Genomic DNA, 25378 nt, shown 5'->3' with positions numbered 1-25378 from the left:
CATAATTACTTCCTTTTCCTTTTCTTACTTTAAACGGCCCGTGGTACTGCCGCTGTAAAGGGTCTCCTATCGCGTCAAGAAAACATACAACGATGATCATAGCTCTTTAAAATTGGTGATTTTCCTTTCGCCATGACGCGTAACCGGGTCTCGCCTGGCTCTCTCCATCCGTTCTTTTAGTCGGTGCGCGTATTCCGAATTGGCCCGCTGCTGTGTTAGCAAGAAGAATTTCGCCGGCAATGGTATGCCGGTACCGTAAACCATTTCGGCCGCCGTCGCGATAATGTCCTCCTTCATCACTGCTCTAATGCGTAGTAAAACAATCGGCAAAATTTGGATCCAGTTGCTCGTGTCATGGCACTTAATCGCCGCTTTTGGCTGTTTATGTAGGCGTTCTTAAAATCCCATTAGACGCGGGGTGATAGGCCGTCGTGCGTAAGTGCTTTGCGCCGAGCAAACTCCTCAAACAGTCGCGATTCAATTTGGCGACATTGGTCGGTCGTGATTTTTAGAGGTACGCCAAAGTGAGCTATACAAGTAGAAAGGATATCCGAAGAAACGGTTAGCGCTTCCATATCGGTGCCGGGAACGGATTCAAGCCAACGCGTAAAACGATCGACACACCTTACACAATATCGATAAGCTTGCGAGTATTGCATGACAATAATGTCTATGCGTATGTGTTCGAACCGGCCTGCTAACGTTTTAAACGTTCCGACGTGTGAGGATACATGTCTGGTGACGTAGAAACTTTGACACGGTATATATTGTCGCGTCCTCCTTCGACAATCTTTATTAACGGACGGCCAGACGAAACGCGTCGTCAACCATTTTTGCGTATCAGATATCCTCGGATGGGAAAGACCATGCAGTGACTAAACTACACTGTGTCGTGATGGTTCGGGTACCTATGGTCGCAGGATTTAGGTCGAGATATCGCAGTAAGTTCCGACCCCTTAATCGGGAATACGTACTTTTTTCAATTGCAGCGCGTATGAGCCGGCGGTAATGATTTCACGCATCTCGTTACCCTTCTCTTGCGTGGCGACTAACGTTTGATGATGTACGGATTTACCGATCGCTTCAATCCGGGATAAAGTGTCGGCTACGTTATTGTCTATCCCTTTAATGTGCCGATTATTGGTCGTAAATCGTCCGAACTGGTCCAGCCGTCAAAATTGTCATTGCGAACACTTGACAAGATATTGGTCAAACTCGTATATCAAGGGTTTATGATCTGTGCAGATTGCGATTTCTTTTCCTTCGACGGCGTGTCTAAATAGTTTCACCGCGGTATACATCGGGTGTACATCGCGGTGTACAGCGAGGCTTACGGGCGCGCAGCGAATCGGCTGCGCTAACATTGTCGTATCATCTGAGGCGCGTTTCGACACGCGGAAGTTCTTTTCGGATTGTTCGGACCACTCAATGGACGCGTTGCGCTCCTTTGTGCTTTACAAGAAGTCCTTGAGTGGTTGAGGAATTCTTGCTGCCCCCGGTATGAAACGTCAGTAGAAGTCATGCATACCGAGGTACATTCGTAGGTATTTATCTGCCGCGCAAACCGAGCAACGTGCGCTGTATTTGACGACAAATGTGGATTGTAACGCGCATAAAATTGTCCACATATCTCCAATGGGAACCTAGATACGTTCAATTGAATATAAAAGACAGGACCTGCAAAATGCAATTACGCTTGATTTGACAGGGCACCGAGCTGACGTAGCGAAAAACTGCTTATGTGCGCTGTATTTCGCTGCAAATGTGTAGTATAGAGCGCATCCAAATATCGACATATCTGCAATAGATACTGAGACACGTTCAATTGTATATTTAAGCCTGAACATTCATAATTGCAAAGACGTTGTATTTTACCGCGACCAGAGTTGTAATAGCATAAACAGGAGCAAGAGGGCTGTATTTGGCAGAGAATGTGGAATATAACAGGCATCGAATTGACGACATATCTCCAATAGCGGTCGAGACGCAATCAAATTAATATTGAATCCTGAATATGCGGAACTGTAAATTCAGTGGGTTTGGCAGGGACCAGTGTTGACGTAACGCAAACCAGATGAGGTGCGCTTCATTTGGCAGCAGGTGTGAAGTGTAACGCGCCCCGAATTGTTGACATATCTTAAATAGAAACGGATATACGTTCAATTGTTGACATATCTTAAATAGAAACGGATATACGTTCAATGGAATATTTATTCCTAAATATAAAAAATTGCAATTACGCTGTATGTGACAGGGCCCAGAATTGATATTGCGTAAACCGAATGCTGTGCGTTGCATTTGGCAGCAGGTGTGGAATATAAGACGCATCGAATAGTCGAATTATTACCAGGGGTTATAGGTGGTGAGCTTACTTACAAACTTTTACTTTTGACATCATGTACCGAGAAGGTAAACGAATGACCCACGTAGATTCCTTTTTGCGTAACCCTGTAGACAGTGACCGTACCACAACTAACAAGATCAAAGAAAAGGAAATTTATGTGGCCGATATCTCAGAAGATTGCTACTACCGGAACAACGACGCGACCCCCCAATCTCTGAAATCGCCAACAAACTGCAAATACCCTTTACCGTAAAGTACAAAGGAGAGACAGAAGCCTCTGATTGCTCATCGTACCAAGAGGTTTCAGGTGGTCCGTTACTAATCACATACACCAGTCAATTATGCGCTTAGTTTAAGATAAAAACGCTCGAGAAACTGTACAAGTATTACTGGTTCGAAGAGATGGCGAAATATGTTCGCAAATTCGTAGAGAACTGTCATGCTTGTCAGATTTCTAAGGCGAATTTAGGTATAGTACAAGCCGAATTACATCCCATACCTGAGATCAGCATACCTTGACATACAGTTTACATAGACATAACATGCAAGCTGAGCGGCAAAAACGATTCGAAAGAAGACGTTATTGTTTTGATCGATGCCTTTACCAAATTCGTATACTTACACCATATTCGTAAGATGGACTCCCGCAGCACCGTTAAGGCGCATATATCTGCCGTATTCCTATTCGGCAGTCCCTCTCGGATAATAGCGGATCAAGGGAGATGTTTCACGCGTAATGAATTACAAGATTTTTGTCAGAATAAACACATTAAACTCCACTTAATAGCAACCGGTGCTAGTAGAGCGAATGGGCAGGTAGAGCGTACTATGGGCACGTTAAAGAACATGTTTACAACAGTAGAAACGACCGGGCGATCATGGCAAGACACGATCGGCGAAATACAATTAGCTTTAAATTGCACCACCAATCGTGTGACTAAATCGAGTCCGTTAGAGCTATTAATTGGTAAAACAGCAAGACCCTACGGGTTACTACTACCTGAAAATACCGAAGAAAAGGAAATAGATATCTCCAACGTAAGACAACAGGCCATACAAAATATAGAGAACAGCGCTAAGTGCGATAAAGAAAGATTCGATAAAACGAAAGCCAAAGTAGTTAAATTCAATTTCGATGACTTTGTATTTAAAAAAAAAGTGAGGAAAGGAATCAAACGATACTAGATCCGAAATTTAGGGGTCCCTTTGTGATATCAGAAATTTTGGAAGGAGATAGATACATTTTAAAAACGTTAGACGGCGAACGGTCGTATAAATACAGTCATGATAGGCTGAAGAAAATGCCAGATACTTGCGTTCCTACTGAGTTGGATGTCTGTGGTGATGATGGGAACAGTAACCATGACGATACGAGTACCCCGATATCACAGGATCATCATTACCATAGCACTTAGCAGAACGAGGTTACATATACCCAGTGTTGTACCTAGCCTTTTTACGATATGCCCAGTGTGGCACTCAGCCATCTCACGACACGCCCAGTGTAGCGATACGATGAAGTTCAATGCTCTCTCACATGTCCAGTGTGGCAATCTGATATAGTAAGGTGTAAGATCGAGCATAATGGATCACATCCGCTTACGGGTAGTCATGTGGTCCAAAGAAATAAAATGCGAGATCAACACACCGTTGCCCAATTCAATTCAGGTATCATTAGCACTATAGTCATAGCATCTAACATAGTGTTTCCACAAACGCTCAGTGTGGTAATATGATCCAGAGAAGTGAGATTGGTCCAGGTACGAGGTCGAGAATGGTCTATTATGTCATTACGGTCGGACTAATAATTCACAGAATGCAACTAGTACTTCGAATGCTAATCATAACGTTCTTGATTTCTGCTCCCTTTTAATTCTTTTTTTTTTTTTTTATCGAACATTTGATCAAAATTTGTGTTGTGAAACAGGACCCTTGAACTATTTGGACACTTAGTTAAATTGTATAGAACATCATTTATATCGAGTCTAACGTTGGGAAAACCCAATATTCTAGATACATCCGAGAGCGTGCGATTGTCAGGATGGCCATGTCGGAGAAGAAAGCACACCGGCCCCCCGTTAGAATTACTTGGAAAACCCACAATATTGTAGCCTTTACAAAATAACCCAAACACAATTGTTCGAGACTTGAGATAATGAGCTTAGGTTCGAGGCGACAACTAGTCACAGAACGTAGCTGCGATCACGGGATAAACATACCTCGTCTAACAGAGGTATAGAATTGGATAGCTCTCCTTTAAAGAATTAGCCGTACCGACACTTAACAGTAAACATTCCAACGGCCCCGTGGCTCGCCATGCACAGATCCCATTCTTCGGGCAAGATGATCGCCAGATTTCGATGCATCATTCACAGTATATATTCAACTAGCATGAGAACCCGCTATATATCTTAGGATTAAGTCAACTAAGGTCCTTCAAATTGACGAACAGTCTTTGTTCTATCTGACCGTAAATCTGTCTCCTATTGCGAGAAGGTGCGGGAGATCTGCTTGTTTCGCGTACGACGCTTCCCACTAGGAACTTTCTCTCAAGGGAAGCTAGCATCCTTTTCTAACCACCAACACAGAAATTAACCAATTAGCAACAACGTCCTTTTCCTACACCATCTGAGCGCTGGCATTCCTCGACGAATCCAAATATCTCGTGCCCTTAGGCACAACCCATCATAGTTCTTCTCTGCTGTGTCATCGTGACCGAAAGACATTCCTTTCTTGCAGTCTCATTACTCATGTATCTAGTGTCTGTACGATCGGTGAATAATCCACGTTTCGATAAAGGGTTAGTTAAGTAATTCTTGTATAGCGAAAAGTAAGTCGAGTCCTACTTAGACTTTAGAGCAAAGTATATCTGCTATCCCGCTGACCGCAGATTCGTTATATGGAACTAAAGGTGAATGTCATTAGTGTCTAGATACCGCGGCCAATTGCCAAACTTGTAACACCCATACTTGTGTTAATAAACGCTACCTCGATCGTGTGACAACGAAGAATAATCCTGGTAAAAATTCATTACACGCCCCTAACCCAATTCTAAATCATAACCCGACATATATAAAGTAATACGTTCTGATGTAATACCATATAACGTTATACGTTATAATGCAATACTATAAAACGTAATACGATATAACACAATACCATATAACGTTATACTATATAACGTAACACGTAACAACCTAACAAGATATAACGTTATACGTTATCACGTAGTACTATTCAACGTAATACGATATAACGTAATACCATAAAATGTTGTACTATATGACGTCATACGTTGTAACGTAATACGATACAACGCTATTCTATATAACGTACTACATTATATTTAGTACCATATAACATTATGCGTTATTGTGCTATACTATATAACGTAATACGTTACAAAGTAATACCATATAACGCTGTACTATATAACGTATTACGTTATATTTAATACCATATAACGTATCCGTTATCCCGCAGTACTATACAACATAAAACGATATAACGTAATGCCATATAACCTTGTACTATATGACGTCATTCGTTATAACGAAATATCACAGAACATTATGCAATATAACGTAATGAATTATATTTAATAACATAAAATGTTATATGTTATCGTGTAATACTATATAACATAGGACGATATAACACAATACCATATAATGTCATACTATACAACGTTATACGTTACAACGTAATACGACATAACGTTATACGATATCCCGTAGTTTGTACGCAGCGTAATACGTTATAACTTAGTACCATATAGCGTTTTACTGTATAACGTAATACGTTATAATGTAATACCATATAACGTTGTACTATTTGGACGTGATACGTTATAATGCAATACTATATAACGTAATAGTATATAACGTAGTACCATATAAAATAATATGCTATAACGTATTACTAATATAACTTTATCCTGTATAACGTAATACGATATAATGTGCTACCATATAACGTTGTACTATATATCGCAATATGCTATGACGTAACACCATATAACGATAGACGTTATTGCGGAATACTGTATAACGTAATACTATATCTGTTATTACTATATACCGTTATATGTTATACGCTAATACAATATAACGTAACATTATATACCGTCCTACGTATTAACGTTGTGCTATGTAACGTGATGCTATATACCGTAATACGTTATAAGGTAATACTTCATAACGACATATATTGTATGTACGGTATATTTTCCGCAACACATTATAACGTTATACTGTACTACATAATACTATATACCGCAATACGTTATACGGTAACACGAACAGTCTAATGAGACCCTGCGCCGCCCCGCGAAACTGACAGTGAATTCGGACGCCACGCCATGGAGAGAACCACGAACTTCAGCGTCGGCGTCAACGTGTTAAGGTTCGCCTAACCGACAAGTTGTACATCTAAGAGTGATCGACTACACACATCTTGAAGGTGAGTATTTTAAATTTTGTATATTCTCTTCTCCGATAATTTCACGGTTGTACGATATTGTCACACACTCAAGGAATCATCTGATTAGTAAATAAATAGACCGAACACTCTAAAGGCCACACCCGTTGAAACAATGGATTAACGAGACCCCCTCCAAAGGGACTAGATCCTCGGTAGAGCGACCTTCCTAAACGAGCGTAAATACAGTCTATCGTGATACTTCGAATCTATCCGTTGTAACCGTTACTCAGTTGGATTTTCTATAATATATTTGATCTTTGCGTATCAAATTCTATTTTCTTCACCCTATTTGTGAAAGAATCGTTTCATTCGTGCCACGGCGCGAGGATATCACCTGCGATTTGTTAATTTCGCGATCTTTTGTGCCTCCGACGTGACAAAATTGGCGATCCTGCCACGATCCATTCATCGCATCAAGGGGAAACTTCAAAGGGAAGTCTACGGATTCTACAGCGAAGGACCACGGTCACCTCTTTGATCAAAAGAAGGATCTACGAAGAATCTCGGTAAGCTGGTTTTCGAATATTATCGAAATCCTAAACCCAAAATACGTTCTGAAGATAGTGACTCTTCCGAAAATATCGCGTCTATCGAGATGAATCCAACTGACATGAGTACGGCAAAGCAGAGCGAATTAATTACGACTGTGATCGAACAACATCAAAGTCTAACTCACGAGTTCAGAAACCTTAGAAGAAACACTGATCAAAATATGAACAGAATAAAAGAATTCACGGAAACTTGTGATAGAAATCGGGCCAAAGAAATACGAGGCCTTGCAAAGGCTATGGAACTAAGGTACGACACCGAAACTGACCAACCGCTCACGAGCACGCCTTTAGCAACCGGTGTTGACCAAATGACAGACGACGAAACCGACGAACCAAATGTTTCGCGAAAACAACGAAGTAATCACGTTACGACTAGACAAAGAAACGACCGCAACGAAGACCAAGGGCTTGACGCAGACAAGGCCATACAAACTATCGAGACACTACGGGGTCGGGATGACGTAGGCGTTGAAGATTTCATCTCATCGGTCCGCAAAGCAAGAGCCAGATGTAAGGCAAGTGACAGAGAGCTATTATTAGACGTCATACAGATCCAAAGAATTACCGATGACGCAAAAAGAAATATACGATATCTAAAAATTGATTCGTTCGAAGACTTGTATTCGTGCTTGAGACAACATGTGTAAACACCAACAACTATCAGCAATTGTAGGGACGAACTAAAGAATTTAAAACAAGGGGCAACAGAAAGTGTACAAACTTTCAATTCTAGATTCCGACAACAGCTCAATGAACTGAATTACGCAGTTCAAAACGAAAATCTTATACCAACCGAACGACGCATAGCTATAGATATTGGAGAACGCGAGGCGCTTAAAACATATTAACTCAACCTACGATATGAAATAGGACAGATGGTAGTGGTTAGCGACCCGAAAAACCTGAACCTTGCCCAACAACTAGCCGCTGATAGAGAACAATGGTTACGGGAAGTAAATCTTGTGGCCAACCGCCCAAGAAACCAATATCACAACACCATACAAGCACTCAAGCAAAATATTACCGACCCACGACTGCAAACTTTTGCTCCGTCATCTAGCCGACCATTAGACGATCACGTGAAACCGATGTGACCCAAGTGTTTAAGAATCGGACACACGGCCGGAGGTTGTTACCCCCGAAATTTTCCATTTGCCAACCACTCCCCCCCCCCAACTCAACTACCACTCCAAAACTAGTGCCGCATTCCCTGGGCCGACGTGCGAGTCTGAGCGGTGGCCCTCCTCAGTCTGACTGCTCCTTCGCGGCGCTCTTCTATGACGACGATAATGGTGGTGCCACGGTCTCGCAGCGTCGTATCGGTTCTCTTCGGCGAACCACTTTGACGGGGTCGCCTTCCTTCTCTGTTTAACGTAACACGTTATATACGTATTACCATACAACGGTATACTATATAACGTAATACGATATAACATAATACCATATAACGTTATACTAAATAACATAATAAGTTATAACGTAATACCTTATAACATTATACGTTATCGCCGAATAGTGTAAAACGTAACACGTCACCGCGTAATACTATATAAAGTAACACAATAAAGCGTTATACCTTGTAATGTTTTACTATATAACGTAATACGTTATATCGTAATACAATATAACGCTATACTATACAACGTATTACGTTATAACGAAATACCTTATTCCGTTATACTATATAACGTAATATGTTATAACGGAATACGTTATAACGGAATACCATATAACGTTATAATATATAACGTATACGATAAAGGGTAATATCTTGTAACGTTATACTATACAACGTAATACGGTATATCGTAATACAATATAACGTCATAGGTTATCGCATAATACTGTATAAATTAATAACATATAATGTTACGCCACGAGGCTTAGTATAGATCGTATTTCTAACCGTCGCTCGCGGTCCTACAGCGTCGCAGACGGATCGCCTTATCTGCCCGACGAAAAACATACAATGGATCGACGAGCGCATAGTCGTCACCAAGCAGCGAGTTCTAGAAACGTCGATTTCGGTCCGTTATTTTATTCTCACAAAGAAGTCGGCCTACGTGATCATCGGCGCGAGCGGTGGCGTGATTCGAGCGTAGTGGGGGTTGTCTCCCCGAAAGATAAGGAATCGGTCGAAGGGCAATCGGTCTCATTTGAAAAGTCTAACTGCATACATCGAGAGCTCTGACGAACAAAGTCGCTTAGTCTAACGAATATCGAGAAATATCAAATATCGAGTCGAATTTCTGTAACGCATTAACTGTATTCATCGCTAAATAATTAGTGGAGCGTTTATTATTACTTAATTTATTGTTAAAAATACAAGCTATATTAACCTGTTAACACAGTGTTAAATTCATTGAATTACCCTTGTTATCATAATCGAAACAAGAGAAACGACTATTTCGCGGTGTCGATTATACGAATCGTAGCGAGAATTTACGCCTCTCGCTGACGCGTTTTCCTCGCGACCGCGTCTCTCTGTGTTGCATATGTTTTATAGATATAGTGTATCCTATATATCTCAAGCATCTAATAAACAAAGCTAGAAGCAAAACTCACTTTTGCTTGAAGATGTCCATTCTTCGATAAAAGATAGCCCACCAAGGAACTTTTACTCACAGGTTTCTTAACAACTTTTTTTTCTTTTTTTTTACGTGGGGAAATCCTCATGGACGCCCGGCAGCCCTCTGGGAGGCGGCGGGTAGTGTCGGACTCCTACCGACTAAAACCCCACGGTGGTCGTTACGACGCTTGTCAGGAGTGTCCCGGTTCCTTTCTTTCGATATACTTCCGCGACACTCCTTCGTCGTCGTCTCCCTTTGTTATTGCGGGAGGCATCCTGGTTAAGCTGGCCAGCGCGGGGTGGATCACTCACCCCCTAGTGCCACGTTCCCTGGGCCGTCGTGCGAGTCTGAGGGGGGACCCAGACCCTCCTCAGCTGACAGCTCCTTCGCCGCGCGCTTCTGTGACGGTGGTGGCGGTGGTGGTGCCGCGGTCTTTATTGGGAAAAGATTCTTTATTTGTACATATATATGATAGTCCCCTCAGTTTCATGCATTTAAATCTTATCTTACGAATAGGGAGATTTCCCTACTTAAAAATACATTCCTGTCTGATCGATCGGGAGATATCCCATATTGAGCTTGACAACGTATTCTTTCTTTTTTATTAACTAATTTAGTGGTACTGAACTTAACTGATATCATAAACTTTTTTTTTATCGTGGGGAAATCCTCATGGACACACGGCGCTGCGCAGCAACGACCGTGTAGTGCCGGACTCTTACCGACTAAAACCCCACGGTGGTCATCCCGATGTTCAGAGGTGCACCCGGGGTCTCTTGCGAATCACTACCGAGTGCAACCTCGTCGTCTATCGCCCTGCCGTTGTAGTTGTCTAGGGAGGCGTCCCGGCTTGAGTTGGAAAGCTAGGGGGAACCACTCCTCCTAGCGCCACGTCCACTAGTCTGACGCACCCGGGGCAGCGACGGTGGCGCCGCGCCCCTACGTCGTTCGGAGCCCCTGCGACGTTGATGCGACGATCTACTGGGATCGGCTCTTCTCTCCCGGTCTCTTTCTGCCCGCTCCTTTCTCTGCGTAACCTCCTCGCAGTAGGTGCGGACTCCCGGGGCCCTCGGAGCATGGCCTCAACGACCGCTTCCGGAGCCAACCTCTCGCCGATGTCATGCTGCAGGACGCGCCGCGGTTCCGCTCACGCTGGACAGAACTCCAGCGTGTGCTGCGCCGTGTCCTCCTCTTCCCCGCAGTGGTGACAGGTGGACGTCACCTCCCGCTCGATCTTCAGCAGGTAGACCGAAGACCCCGTGTCCACTGAGCATCTGTGTCGTCCTGAAGGTGAGCGGAACCCCGCCTTGATCTCTCCAAGCCTCCCAATTGGGAAGCACGGCGCGGACGGCTCGGTGTGGCCGCCTGGCGTCCTCCTCCATCAGCTGGGAGCGCCACCGCTCCCAGATCTCCAGCTTTTTTTTCTCCTCACCAGGGTACGGCTGCGACGGTTGGCCATCAGATCTTGGGCCCACACCGGTGCCCCATAGAGGACCCGGGACCGGATCACTACCTCGTAGAGTCGGCGGACTCCCGACCCTGCTCCGCCTATATTCGGAAGAAGGCCGCACAAGGCGTTGGCTGCGGCCGTCACCCTCGGGACCAGGAGCTCGAAATGCGGTCCGAACGTCCACCGACTGTCGATGGCGAGGCCCAGGTACCTCACACGACACTTCACCGGCACCGCTTCGCCATTTATGGCCACGGACAAACCAACGGGAGGGGATCCCCTGCGGCGGCGGTCGAAGAACCATAGGGCCTCCGACTTGGCCGGCGACACGCTCAATCCCAGTCGCTGAATAGCGTGCACCGCGCATGCCACAGCGTCTTCCGTGAGAATCACGATCTCACTCCACCACCGTCCCCCGTCTAGCACCAATGTATCGTCGGCGTAACAAACCAAGCCCGTGCCCGGGGGCATAGGGCATCGAAGGACGGAGTCGTAGGCCGTGATCCACAAGAACGTTCCTAGCACCGAACACTGCGGGACGCCGCGCTCCACACGTCTTCTCTCTTCCCCGTTCCTCCCAGTGAAGGTGATCCACCTATCTTTCAGGTAGGCTCCGATGACCTCAACCAGGTACGCCGGCACCTCGAAGTGTCGCAGAGCCTCCACTATCCTCGCCCAGGGGATAGAGTTGAAGGCGTTGCGTAGCGGGAAACCATGTCCTCCGCCATGCTCCTCACTCGCTTCACAGCATCCACCGTGGAGCGACCCCGGCGAAAGCCGTACTGACTGTCGTGCCATCCGGGAACCCGCCCCGAGATATGGGCCTCCAGACGGGCGGCGATCACCCTCTCGAAGAGCTTCCCGATCTCGTCCAGCAGGCATATCGGCCTGTACGCCGACGGTGAGTCCGACGGACGACCCTCCTTTCGCAGCAGGACCAATCTCGCCGTCCGCCACATCCGCGGGTAGATGCCCTCCCTCAGGCATCGGGTAAACAGATGCCGCAAGCGAGGGGCCACCACCTCCATCTTCTCCACCCAGATTCGGCCCGGAACTCCGTCCGGACCCGGTGCCACGTCCCGGGACGCCATCTTCTTAGTCGCCGCGAGAAGCTCCTCCTGAGTGACCTGCAGCTCCTCGCTCCGCTCCGTCGACGTCGTCGCCGCCGTTGCTGTTGACGACTGTTATAAAGTCATATTTCATGACGTTATACGTTGTAGTGTAATACTTCATAACGTTATACGTTATAATGTGATGCTATATAACGTTATACGTTATAACGTCATACTTCATAACGTTATACGTTATAAAGTCATACTTCATAACGTTATACGTTATAACGTCATACTTCATAACGTTATACGTTATAACGTCATACTTCATAACGTTATACGTTATACCGCTATACTGTCGGACGTTATACGTTAAAACTTCACATTTCATTACGCTATACGTTATACTATAATTCTCCATAACGCTATACGTTATAACGTGATGCTATATAACGTTATACGTTATACTATAATCCTACATAACGTTATACGTTAGAACGTAATACTATGTAACGTTAAACATTATAACGTAATACTATATGACGTTAGACGTTATACCGCTATACTGACGGACCTTATACGTTCTAACGTCATACTTCATAACGTTACACGTTATAACGTCATACTTCATAACGTTATAAGTTATACCGCTATACCGTCGAACGTTACCCGTTATAACGTCATACTTCATAACGTTGTACGTTATACTATAATTCTGCATAACGTTATACGTTATAACGTGATGATATATAACGTTATACGTTATACTATAATCCTACATAACGTTATACGTTAGAACGTAATACTATGTAACGTTAAACATTATAACGTAATACTATATGACGTTAGACGTTATACCGCTATACTGTCGGACGTTATACGCTATAACGTCATATTTCATTACGTTATACGTTATAACGTCATACTTCATAACGTTATACGTTATACTATAATATTACATAACGTTATACGTTATAATGTGATGCTATATAACGTTATACGTTTTACTATTATCCTACATAACGTTATACGTTAGAACGTAATACTATTTAACGTTAAACATTATAACGTAATACTATACGACGTTAGACGTTATATCGCTATACTGTCGGACGTTATACGTTATAACGTCATATTTCATGACGTTATACGTTGTACTGTAATACTTCATAACGTTATACGTTATAACGTGATGGTATATAACGTTATACGTTATAACGTAATACTATATAACGTTATACGTTATACCACTATTCTGTCGGACGTTACACGTTATAACGTCATTCTTAATAACGTTATACGTTATACTATAATTCTCCATAAGGTTATTCGTTATAACGTGATGATATATAACGTTATACGTTTTACTATAATCCTACATAACGTTATACGTTAGAACGTAATACTATTTAACGTTAAACATTATAACGTAATACTATACGACGTTAGACGTTATATCGCTATACTGTGGGACGTTTTACGTTATAGCGTCATACTTCATAACGTTACACGTTATAACGTCATACTTCATAACGTTATTTGTTATACCGCTAAACTGTCGGACGTTATATGTTATAACGTCATATTTCATGACGTTATACGTTTTACCAGAATATTACATAACGTTATACGTTATAATGTGACGCTATATAACGTTATACGTTATACTATAATCCTACATAACTTTATACGTCATAACGTAATACTGTATGACGTTATACGTTATAACGTAATACTCTATGACGTTAGACGTTATACCGCTGTACTGTCGGACGTTATAACGTCATATTTCATTACGTTATACGTTATAACGTCATACATAATAACGTTATACGTTATACTCTAATACTTCATAGCGTTATACGTTATGTTGTGATGCTATATAACGTTATACGTTATACTATAATCCTACATAACATTATACGTCTTAACGTAATACTATAGGACGTTAACTGTTATAACGTCATACTATATGGCGTTAGACGTTATACCGTTATACTGTCGGACGATATACGTTATAACGTCATATTTCATGACGTTATACGTTGTACTGTAATACTTCATAACGTTATACGTTATAATGTGATGCTATATAACGTTATACGTTATAACGTAATACTATATGACGTTAGACGTTATACAGATATACTGCCGGACGTTATACGTTATAACGTCATATTTCATTACGTTATACGTTATCACGTCATATTTCATTACTTTATACGTTATAACGTCATACTATATATCTTTATACGTTATACTGCTATACTATCAGACGTTATACGTAATAACGTCATATTTCATGACGTTATACGTTGTACTGCAGTACTTCATAACGTTATACATTATAATGTGATGGTATATAACGTTATACGTTATAACGTCATACTTCATAACGTTACACGTTATAACGTCCTATTTCATAACGTTATATGTTATACCGCTATACTGTCAGACGTTATACGTTATAACGTCATATTTGATGACGTTATACGTTGTACTGTAATACTTCATAACGATATATGTTATAAGATGATGGTATATAACGTTATACGTTATAACGTAATACTATATAACGCTATACGTTATACCGCTATACTGACGGACGTTATACGTTATAACGTCATACTTCATAACGTTATACGTTATAACGTCATATTTCATAACGTTATACGTTATACTATAATACGTCATAACGTTATACGTTATATTGTGATGCTATATAACGTTATACGTTATACTACTATTCTGTCGGACGTTATACGTTATAACGTCATACTTCATAACGTTACACGTTATAATGTCATACTTCATAACGTTATATGTTATACCGCTATACTGTCAGACGTTATACGTTATAACGTCATATTTGATGACGTTTTACGTTGTACTGTAATACTTCATAACGTTATACATTATAAGATGATGGTATATAACGTTATACGTTATAACGTAATACTATATAACGTTATACGCAATACCGCTATACTGACGGACGTTATACGTTATAACGTCATAGTTCATAACGTTACACGTTATAACGTCATACTTCATAACGTTATATGTTATACCGCTATACTGTCGGACGTCACACGTTATAACGTCATACTTCATAACGTTATACGTTAAACCATAATATTACATAACGTTATACGTTATAATGTGATGCTATATAACGTTATACGTTATACTATAATCCTACATAACTTTATACATCATAACGTAATACTACATGACGTTATACGTTATAACGTAATACTATATACCGTTATACGTTATACTGCTATACTGTCGGAAGTTATACGTTATTACGTCATATTTCATGACGTTATACGTTGTACTGTAATACCTCATAACGTTATACGTTATAACGTGAAGGTATATAACGTTATACGTTGTAATACTATATAACGTTATACTTTATACTGCTATACTGTCGGACGTTATACGTTATAACGTCATACTTCATGACGTTATACGTTGTACTGTAATACCTCATAACGTTATACGTTATAACGTGAAGGTATATAACGTTATACGTTATAACGTAATACTATATAACGTTATACGTTATACCACTATTCTGTCGGACGTTATACGTTATAACGTCATACTTCATAACGTTATACGTTATAACGTCATACTTCATAACGTTATACGTTATACTATAATACTTCATAACGTTATACGTTATAATGCGATGCTATATAACGTTATACGTTATAACGTAATACTATATAACGTTATACGTTATACCGCTATACTGTCGGACGTTATACGTTATAACGTCATATTTGATGACGTTATACGTTGTACCGTAATACTTCATAATGTTATACGTTATAAGATGATGGTATATAACGTTATGCGTTATACTATAATCCTACATAACGTTATACGTCATAACGTAATACTATATAACGGTAAACGTTATAACGTAATACTATATGACGTTAGACGTTATACCGCTATACTGTCGGACCTTATACGCAATAACGTCATATTTCATTAGGTGATACGTTATAACGTCATACTTCATAACGATATATGTTATACCGCTATACTGTCGGACGTTATACGTTATAACGTCATATTTGATGACGTTATACGTTGTACCGTAATACTTCATAATGTTATACGTTATAAGATGATGGTATATAACGTTATACGTTATACTATAATCCTACATAACTTTATACGTCATAACGTAATACTATATAACGGTAAACGTTATAACGTAATACTATATGACGTTAGACGTTATACCGCTATACTGTCGGACCTTATACGCTATAACGTCATATTTCATTAGGTGATACGTTATAACGTCATACTTCATAACGTTATACGTTATACCATAATATTACATAACGTTATACGTTATAATGTGATGCTATATAACGTTATACGTTATACTATAATCCTACATAATTTTATACGGCATAACGTCATACTTCATAACGTTACACGTTATAACGTCATACTTCATAACGTTATATGTTATACCGCTATACTGTCGGACGTTATACGTTATAACGTCATATTTGATGACGTTATACGTTGTACTGTAATAATTCATAACGTTATACGTTATAATGTGATGGTATATAACGTTAGACGTTATAACGTAATACTATATAACGTTATACGTTATACCGCTATACTGACGGACGTTATACGTTATAACGTCATAGTTCATAACGTTACACGTTATAACGTCATACTTCATAACGTTACACGTTATAACGTCATGCTTCATAACGTTATATGTTATACCGCTATACTGTTGGACGTTATACGTTATAACGTCATATTTGATGACGTTATACGTTGTACTGTAATAATTCATAACGTTATACGTTATAAGATGATGGTATATAACGTTATACGTTATAACGTAATACTATATAACGTTATAAGTTATACCGCTATACTGTCGGACGTTATACATTAAAACTTCATATTTCATTACGCTATACGTTATAATGTGATGCTATATAACGTTATACGTTATACTATAATCCTACATAACTTTATACGTCATAACGAAATACTATATGACGTTATACGTTGTACCGCTATACTGACGGACATTATACGTTCTAACGTCGTACTCCATAACGTTACACGTTATAACGTCATACTTCATAACGTTATAAGTTATACCGCTATACCGTCGGACGTTAGACGTTATACCGTTATACTGTCGGACGTTATACGTTATAACGTCATATTTCATGACGTTATACGTTGTACTGTAATACTTCATAACGTTATACATTATAATGTGATGCTATATAACGTTATACGTTATACTATAATCCTACATAACTTTATACATCCTACCGTAATACTATATGACGTTATACGTTATAACGTAATACTATATAACGTTATACTTTATACTGCTATACTGTCGGACGTTATACGTTATAACGTCATATTTCATGACGTTATACGTTGTACTGTAATACCTCATAACGTTATACGTTATAACGTGAAGGTATATAACGTTATACGTTATAACGTAATACTATATAACGTTATACGTTATACCACTATTCTGTCGGACGTTATACGTTATAACGTCATACTTCATAACGTTATACGTTATAACGTCATACTTCATAACGTTATACGTTATAAAGTCATACTTCATAACGTTATACGTTATAACATCATACTTCATAACTTTATACGTTATACTATAATACTTCATTACGTTATACGTTATAATGTGATGCTATATAAGGTTATACGTTCTACTATAATCCTACATAACTTTTACGTCATAACGTACTACTATATGACGTTATACGTTATAACGTAATACTATATAACGTTATACGTTATACCGCTATACTGTCGGACGTTATACGTTATAACGTCATATTTGATGACGTTATACGTTGTACCGTAATACTTCATAATGTTATACGTTATAAGATGATGGTATATAACGTTATACGTTATACTATAATCCTACATAACGTTATACGTCATAACGTAATACTATATAACGGTAAACGTTATAACGTAATACTATATGACGTTAGACGTTATACCGCTATACTGTCGGACCTTATACGCAATAACGTCATATTTCATTAGGTGATACGTTATAACGTCATACTTCATAACGTTATATGTTATACCGCTATACTGTCGGACGTTATACGTTATAACGTCATATTTGATGACGTTATACGTTGTACCGTAATACTTCATAATGTTATACGTTATAAGATGATGGTATATAACGTTATACGTTATACTATAATCCTACATAACGTTATACGTCATAACGTAATACTATATAACGGTAAACGTTATAACGTAATACTATATGACGTTAGACGTTATACCGCTATACTGTCGGACCTTATACGCAATAACGTCATATTTCATTAGGTGATACGTTATAACGTCATACTTCATAACGTTATATGTTATACCGCTATACTGTCGGACGTTATACGTTATAACGTCATACTTCATAACGTTATACGTTATACCATAATATTACATAACGTTATACGTTATAATGTGATGCTATATAACGTTATACGTTATACTATAATCCTACATAATTTTATACGGCATAACGTAATACTATATGACGTTATAGGTTATAACGTAATACTATATGACGTTAGACGTTATACCGCTATACTGACGGACGTTATACGTTATAACGTCATACTTCATAACGTTATACGTTATAACGTCATACTTCATAACGTTACACGTTATAACGTCATACTTCATAACGTTATATGTTATACCGCTATACTGTCGGACGTTATACGTTATAACGTCATATTTGATGACGTTATACGTTGTACTGTAATAATTCATAACGTTATACGTTATAATGTGATGCTATATAACGTTATACGTTATACTATAATCCTACATAACTTTATACATCATAACGTAATACTACATGACGTTATACGTTATAACGTAATACTATATAACGTTATACGTTATACCACTATTCTGTCGGACGTTATACGTTATAACGTCATACTTCATAACGTTATACGTTATAACGTCATACTTCATAACGTTATACGTTATACTATAATACTTCATAACGTTATACGTTATAATGCGATGCTATATAACGTTATACGTTATAACGTAATACTATATAACGTTATACGTTATACCACTATTCTGTCGTACGTTATACGCTATAACGTCATACTTCATAACGTTATACGTTATAACGTCATACTTCATAACGTTATACGTTATAACGTCATACTTCATAATGTTATACGTTATAACGTCATACTTCATAACGTTACACGTTATAACGTCATACTTCATAACGTTATATGTTATACCGCTATACTGTCGGACGTTATACGTTATAACGTCATATTTGATGACGTTATACGTTGTACTGTAATAATTCATAACGTTATACGTTATAAGATGATGGTATATAACGTTAGACGTTATAACGTAATACTATATAACGTTATACGTTATACCGCTATACTGACGGACGTTATACGTTATAACGCCATAGTTCATAACGTTCCACGTTATAACGTCATACTTCATAACGTTACACGTTATAACGTCATACTTCATAACGTTATATGTTATACCGCTATACTGTTGGACGTTATACGTTATAACGTCATATTTGATGACGTTATACGTTGTACTGTAATAATTCATAACGTTATACGTTATAAGATGATGGTATGTAACGTTATACGTTATAACGTAATACTATATAGCGTTATACGTTATACCGCTATACTGACGGACGTTATACGTTATAACGTCATAGTTCATAACGTTACACGTTATAACGACCTATTTCATAACGTTATAAGATATACCGCTATACTGTCGGACGTTATACGTTAAAACTTCATATTTCATTACGCTATACGTTATAATGTGATGCTATATAACGTTATACGTTATACTATAATCCTACATAACTTTATACGTCATAACGAAATACTATATGACGTTATACGTTGTACTGCTATACTGACGGACATTATACGTTCTAACGTCGTACTCCATAACGTTACACGTTATAACGTCATACTTCATAACGTTATAAGTTATACCGCTATACCGTCGGACGTTAGACGTTATACCGTTATACTGTCGGACGTTATACGTTATAGCGTCATATTTCATGACGTTATACGTTGTACTGTAATACTTCATAACGTTATACAATATAATGTGATGCTATATAACGTTATACGTTATACTATAATCCTACATAACTTTATACATCCTAACGTAATACTATATGACGTTATACGTTATAACGTAATACTATATAACGTTATACTTTATACTGCTATACTGTCGGACGTTATACGTTATAACGTCATATTTCATGACGTTATACGTTGTACTGTAATACCTCATAACGTTATACGTTATAACGTGAAGGTATATAACGTTATACGTTATAACGTAATACTATATAACGTTATACGTTATACCACTATTCTGTCGGACGTTATACGTTATAACATCATACTTCATAACGTTATACGTTATAACGTCATACTTCATAACGTTATACGTTATAGAGTCATACTTCATAACGTTATACGTTATAACGTCATACTTCATAACGTTATACGTTATACTATAATACTTCATTACGTTATACGTTATAATGTGATGCTATATAACGTTATACGTTCTACTATAATCCTACATAACTTTTACGTCATAACGTACTACTATATGACGTTATACGTTATAACGTAATACTATATAACGTTATACGTTATACCACTATTCTGTCGGACGTTATACGTTATAACGTCATACTTCATAACGTTATACGTTATAACGTCATACTTCATAACGTTATACGTTATAACGTCATACTTCATAACGTTATACGTTATAACGTCATACTTCATAACGTTACACGTTATAACGTCATACTTCATAACGTTATATGTTATACCGCTATACTGTCGGACGTTATACGTTATAACGTCATATTTGATGACGTTATACGTTGTACTGTAATAATTCATAACGTTATACGTTATAAGATGATGGTATATAACGTTAGACGTTATAACGTAATACTATATAACGTTATACGTTATACCGCTATACCGACGGACGTTATACGTTATAACGTCATAGTTCATCACGTTACACGTTATAACGTCATACTTCATAACGTTACACGTTATAACGTAATACTTCATAACGTTATATGTTATACCGCTATACTGTTGGACGTTATACGTTATAACGTCATATCTGATGACGTTATACGTTGTACTGTAATAATTCATAACGTTATACGTTATAAGATGATGGTATATAACGTTATACGTTATAACGTAATACTTTATAACGTTATAAGTTATACCGCTATACTGTCGGACGTTATACGTTAAAACTTCATATTTCATTACGCTATACGTTATAATGTGATGCTATATAACGTTATACGTTATACTATAATCCTACATAACGTTATACGTCATAACGAAATACTATATGACGTTATACGTTGTACCGCTATACTGACGGACATTATACGTTCTAACGTCGTACTCCATAACGTTACACGTTATAACGTCATACTTCATAACGTTATAAGTTATACCGCTATACCGTCGGACGTTAGACGTTATACCGTTATACTGTCGGACGTTATACGTTATAACGTCATATTTCATGACGTTATACGTTGTACTGTAATACTTCATAACGTTATACATTATAATGTGATGCTATATAACGTTATACGTTATACTATAATCCTACATAACTTTATACATCCTAACGTAATACTATATGACGTTATACGTTATAACGTAATACTATGTAACGTTATACTTTATACTGCTATACTGTCGGACGTTATTCGTTATAACGTCATATTTCATGACGTCATACGTTGTACTGTAATACCTCATAACGTTATACGTTATAACGTGAAGGTATGTATCGTTATACGTTATAACGTAATACTGTATAACGTTATACGTTATACCACTATTCTGTCGGACGTTATACGTTATAACGTCATACTTCATAACGTTATACGTTATAACGTCATACTTCATAACGTTACACGTTATAACGTCATACTTCATAACGTTATATGTTATACCGCTATACTGTCGGACGTTATACGTTATAACGTCATATTTGATGACGTTATACGTTGTACTGTAATAATTCATAACGTTATACGTTATAAGATGATGGTATATAACGTTATACGTTATAACGTAATACTATATAACGTTATACGTTATACCGCTATACTGACGGACGTTATACGTTATAACGTCATAGTTTATAACGTTACACGTTATAACGTCATCCTTCATAACGTTATAAGTTATACCGCTATACTGTCGGACGTTATACGTTAAAACTTCATATTTCATTACGCTATACGTTTTAATGTGATGCTATATAACGTTATACGTTATACTATAATCCTACATAACTTTATACGTCATAACGAAATACTATATGACGTTGTACGTTATACCGCTATACTGACGGACATTATACGTTCTAACGTCGTACTCCATAACGTTACACGTTATAACGTCATACTTCATAACGTTATAAGTTAAACCGCTATACCGTCGGACGTTAGACGTTATACCGTTATACTGTCGGACGTTATACGTTATAACGTCATATTTCAAGACGTTATACGTTGTACTGTAATACTTCATAACGTTATACGTTATAATGTGATGCTATATAACGTTATACGTTATACTACAATCCTACATAACATTATACATCATAACGTAGTACTATATGACGTTATACGTTATAACGTAATACTATATAACGTTATACTTTATACTGCTATACTGTCGGACGTTATACGTTATAACGTCATATTTCATGACGTTATACGTTGTACTGTAATACCTCATAACGTTATACGTTATAACGTGAAGGTATATAACGTTATACGTTATAACGTAATACTATATAACTTTATACGTTATACCACTATTCTGTCGGACGTTATACGTTATAACGTCATACTTCATAACGCTATACGTTATAACGTCATACTTCATAACGTTATACGTTATACTATAATCCTACATAACTTTATACGTCATAACGTAGTACTATATGACGTTATATGTTATAACGTAATACTATATAACGTTATACGTTTTACTGCTATACTGTCGGACGTTATACGTTATAACGTCATATTTCATGACGTTATACGTTGTACTGTAATACTTCATAACGTTATACGTTATAATGTGATGGTTTATAACGTTATACGTTATAACGTCATTCTTCCTAACGTTATACGTTGTACTGTATTACTTCATAACGTTATACGTTATAGTGTGATGCTATATAACGTTATACGTTATAACGTAATACTATATAATGTTATACGTTATACCGCTATACTGACGGACGTTATACGTTATAACGTGATACTTCATAACGTTATACGTTATCATGTGATGCTATATAACGTTATACGTTATACTATAATCCTACATAACTTTATACGTCATAACGTAGTACTATATGACGTTATATGTTATAACGTAATACTATATAACGTTATACGTTATATTGCTATACTGTCGGACGTTATACGTTATAACGTCATATTTCATGACGTTATACGTTGTACTGCAATACTTCATAACGTTATACGTTCTAACGTGATGGTATATAATGTTATACGTTATAACGTAATACTATATAACGTTATACGTTATACTACTATTCTGTCGGACGTTATACGTTATAACGTCATACTTCATAACGTTACACGCCATAACGTCATACTTCATAACGTTACATGTTATACCGCTATACTGTAAGACGTTATACGTTATAACGTCATATTTGATGACGTTATACGTTGTACTGTAATACCTCATAACGTTATACGTTATAACGTGAAGGTATATAACGTTATACGTTATAACGTAATACTATATAACTTTATACGTTATACCACTATTCTGTCGGACGTTATACGTTATAACGTCATACTTCATAACGCTATACGTTATAACGTCATACTTCATAACGTTATACGTTATACTATAATCCTACATAACTTTATACGTCATAACGTAGTACTATATGACGTCATACGTTATAACGTAATACTATATAACGTTATACGTTATATTGCTATACTGTCGGACGTTATACGTTATAACGTCATATTTCATGACGTTACACGTTGTACTGCATTACTTCATAACGTTATACGTTATAACGTGATGGTATATAATGTTATACGTTATAACGTAATACTATATAACGTTATACGTTATACTACTATTCTGTCGGACGTTATACGTTATAACGTCATACTTCATAACGTTACACGTCATAACGTCATACTTCATAACGTTATATGTTATACCGCTATACTGTAAGACGTTATACGTTATAACGTCATATTTGATGACATTATACGTTGTACTGTAATACTTCATAACGTTATACATTATAAGATGATGGTATATAACGTTATACGTTATAACGTAATACTATATAACGTTATACGCTATACCGCTATACTGACGGACGTTAAACGTTATAACGTCATAGTTCATAACGTTACACGTTATAACGTCATACTTCATAACGTTATAAGTTATACTATAATTCTCGATAACGTTGTACGTTATAACGTGATGCTATATAACGTTATACGTTATACTATAATCCTACATAACGTTATACGTTAGAACGTAATACTATTTAACGTTAAACATTATAACGTCATACTATATGACGTTAGACGTTATACCGCTGTACTGTCGGACGTTATAACGTCATATTTCGTTACGTTACACGTTATAACGTCATACTTCATAACGTTATACGTTATACTATAATTCTCGATAACGTTGTACGTTATAACG

General features: G+C 37.9%; 1 protein-coding gene across 1 annotated transcript; it reads left to right on the top strand.

Moving 5' to 3' along the window:
- Positions 1-2980: 2980 nt before the first annotated feature.
- On the top strand, positions 2981-3759 carry LOC139996991 (uncharacterized). Its single transcript, XM_072021549.1, has 2 exons — positions 2981-3423; positions 3504-3759. The coding sequence occupies exons 1-2, from the start codon at positions 2981-2983 to the stop codon at positions 3757-3759; spliced, it is 699 nt and encodes a 232-aa protein (XP_071877650.1).
- Positions 3760-25378: the final 21619 nt, after the last annotated feature.

Source organism: Bombus fervidus, unplaced genomic scaffold (genome assembly GCF_041682495.2).
Source record: "Bombus fervidus isolate BK054 unplaced genomic scaffold, iyBomFerv1 scaffold0024, whole genome shotgun sequence".
NCBI classification, from domain to species: Eukaryota; Metazoa; Arthropoda; class Insecta; order Hymenoptera; family Apidae; genus Bombus; species Bombus fervidus.
The sequence above is the reverse complement of the archived record's forward strand: the minus strand, read 5'-3'. Positions and strand labels throughout refer to the sequence as shown.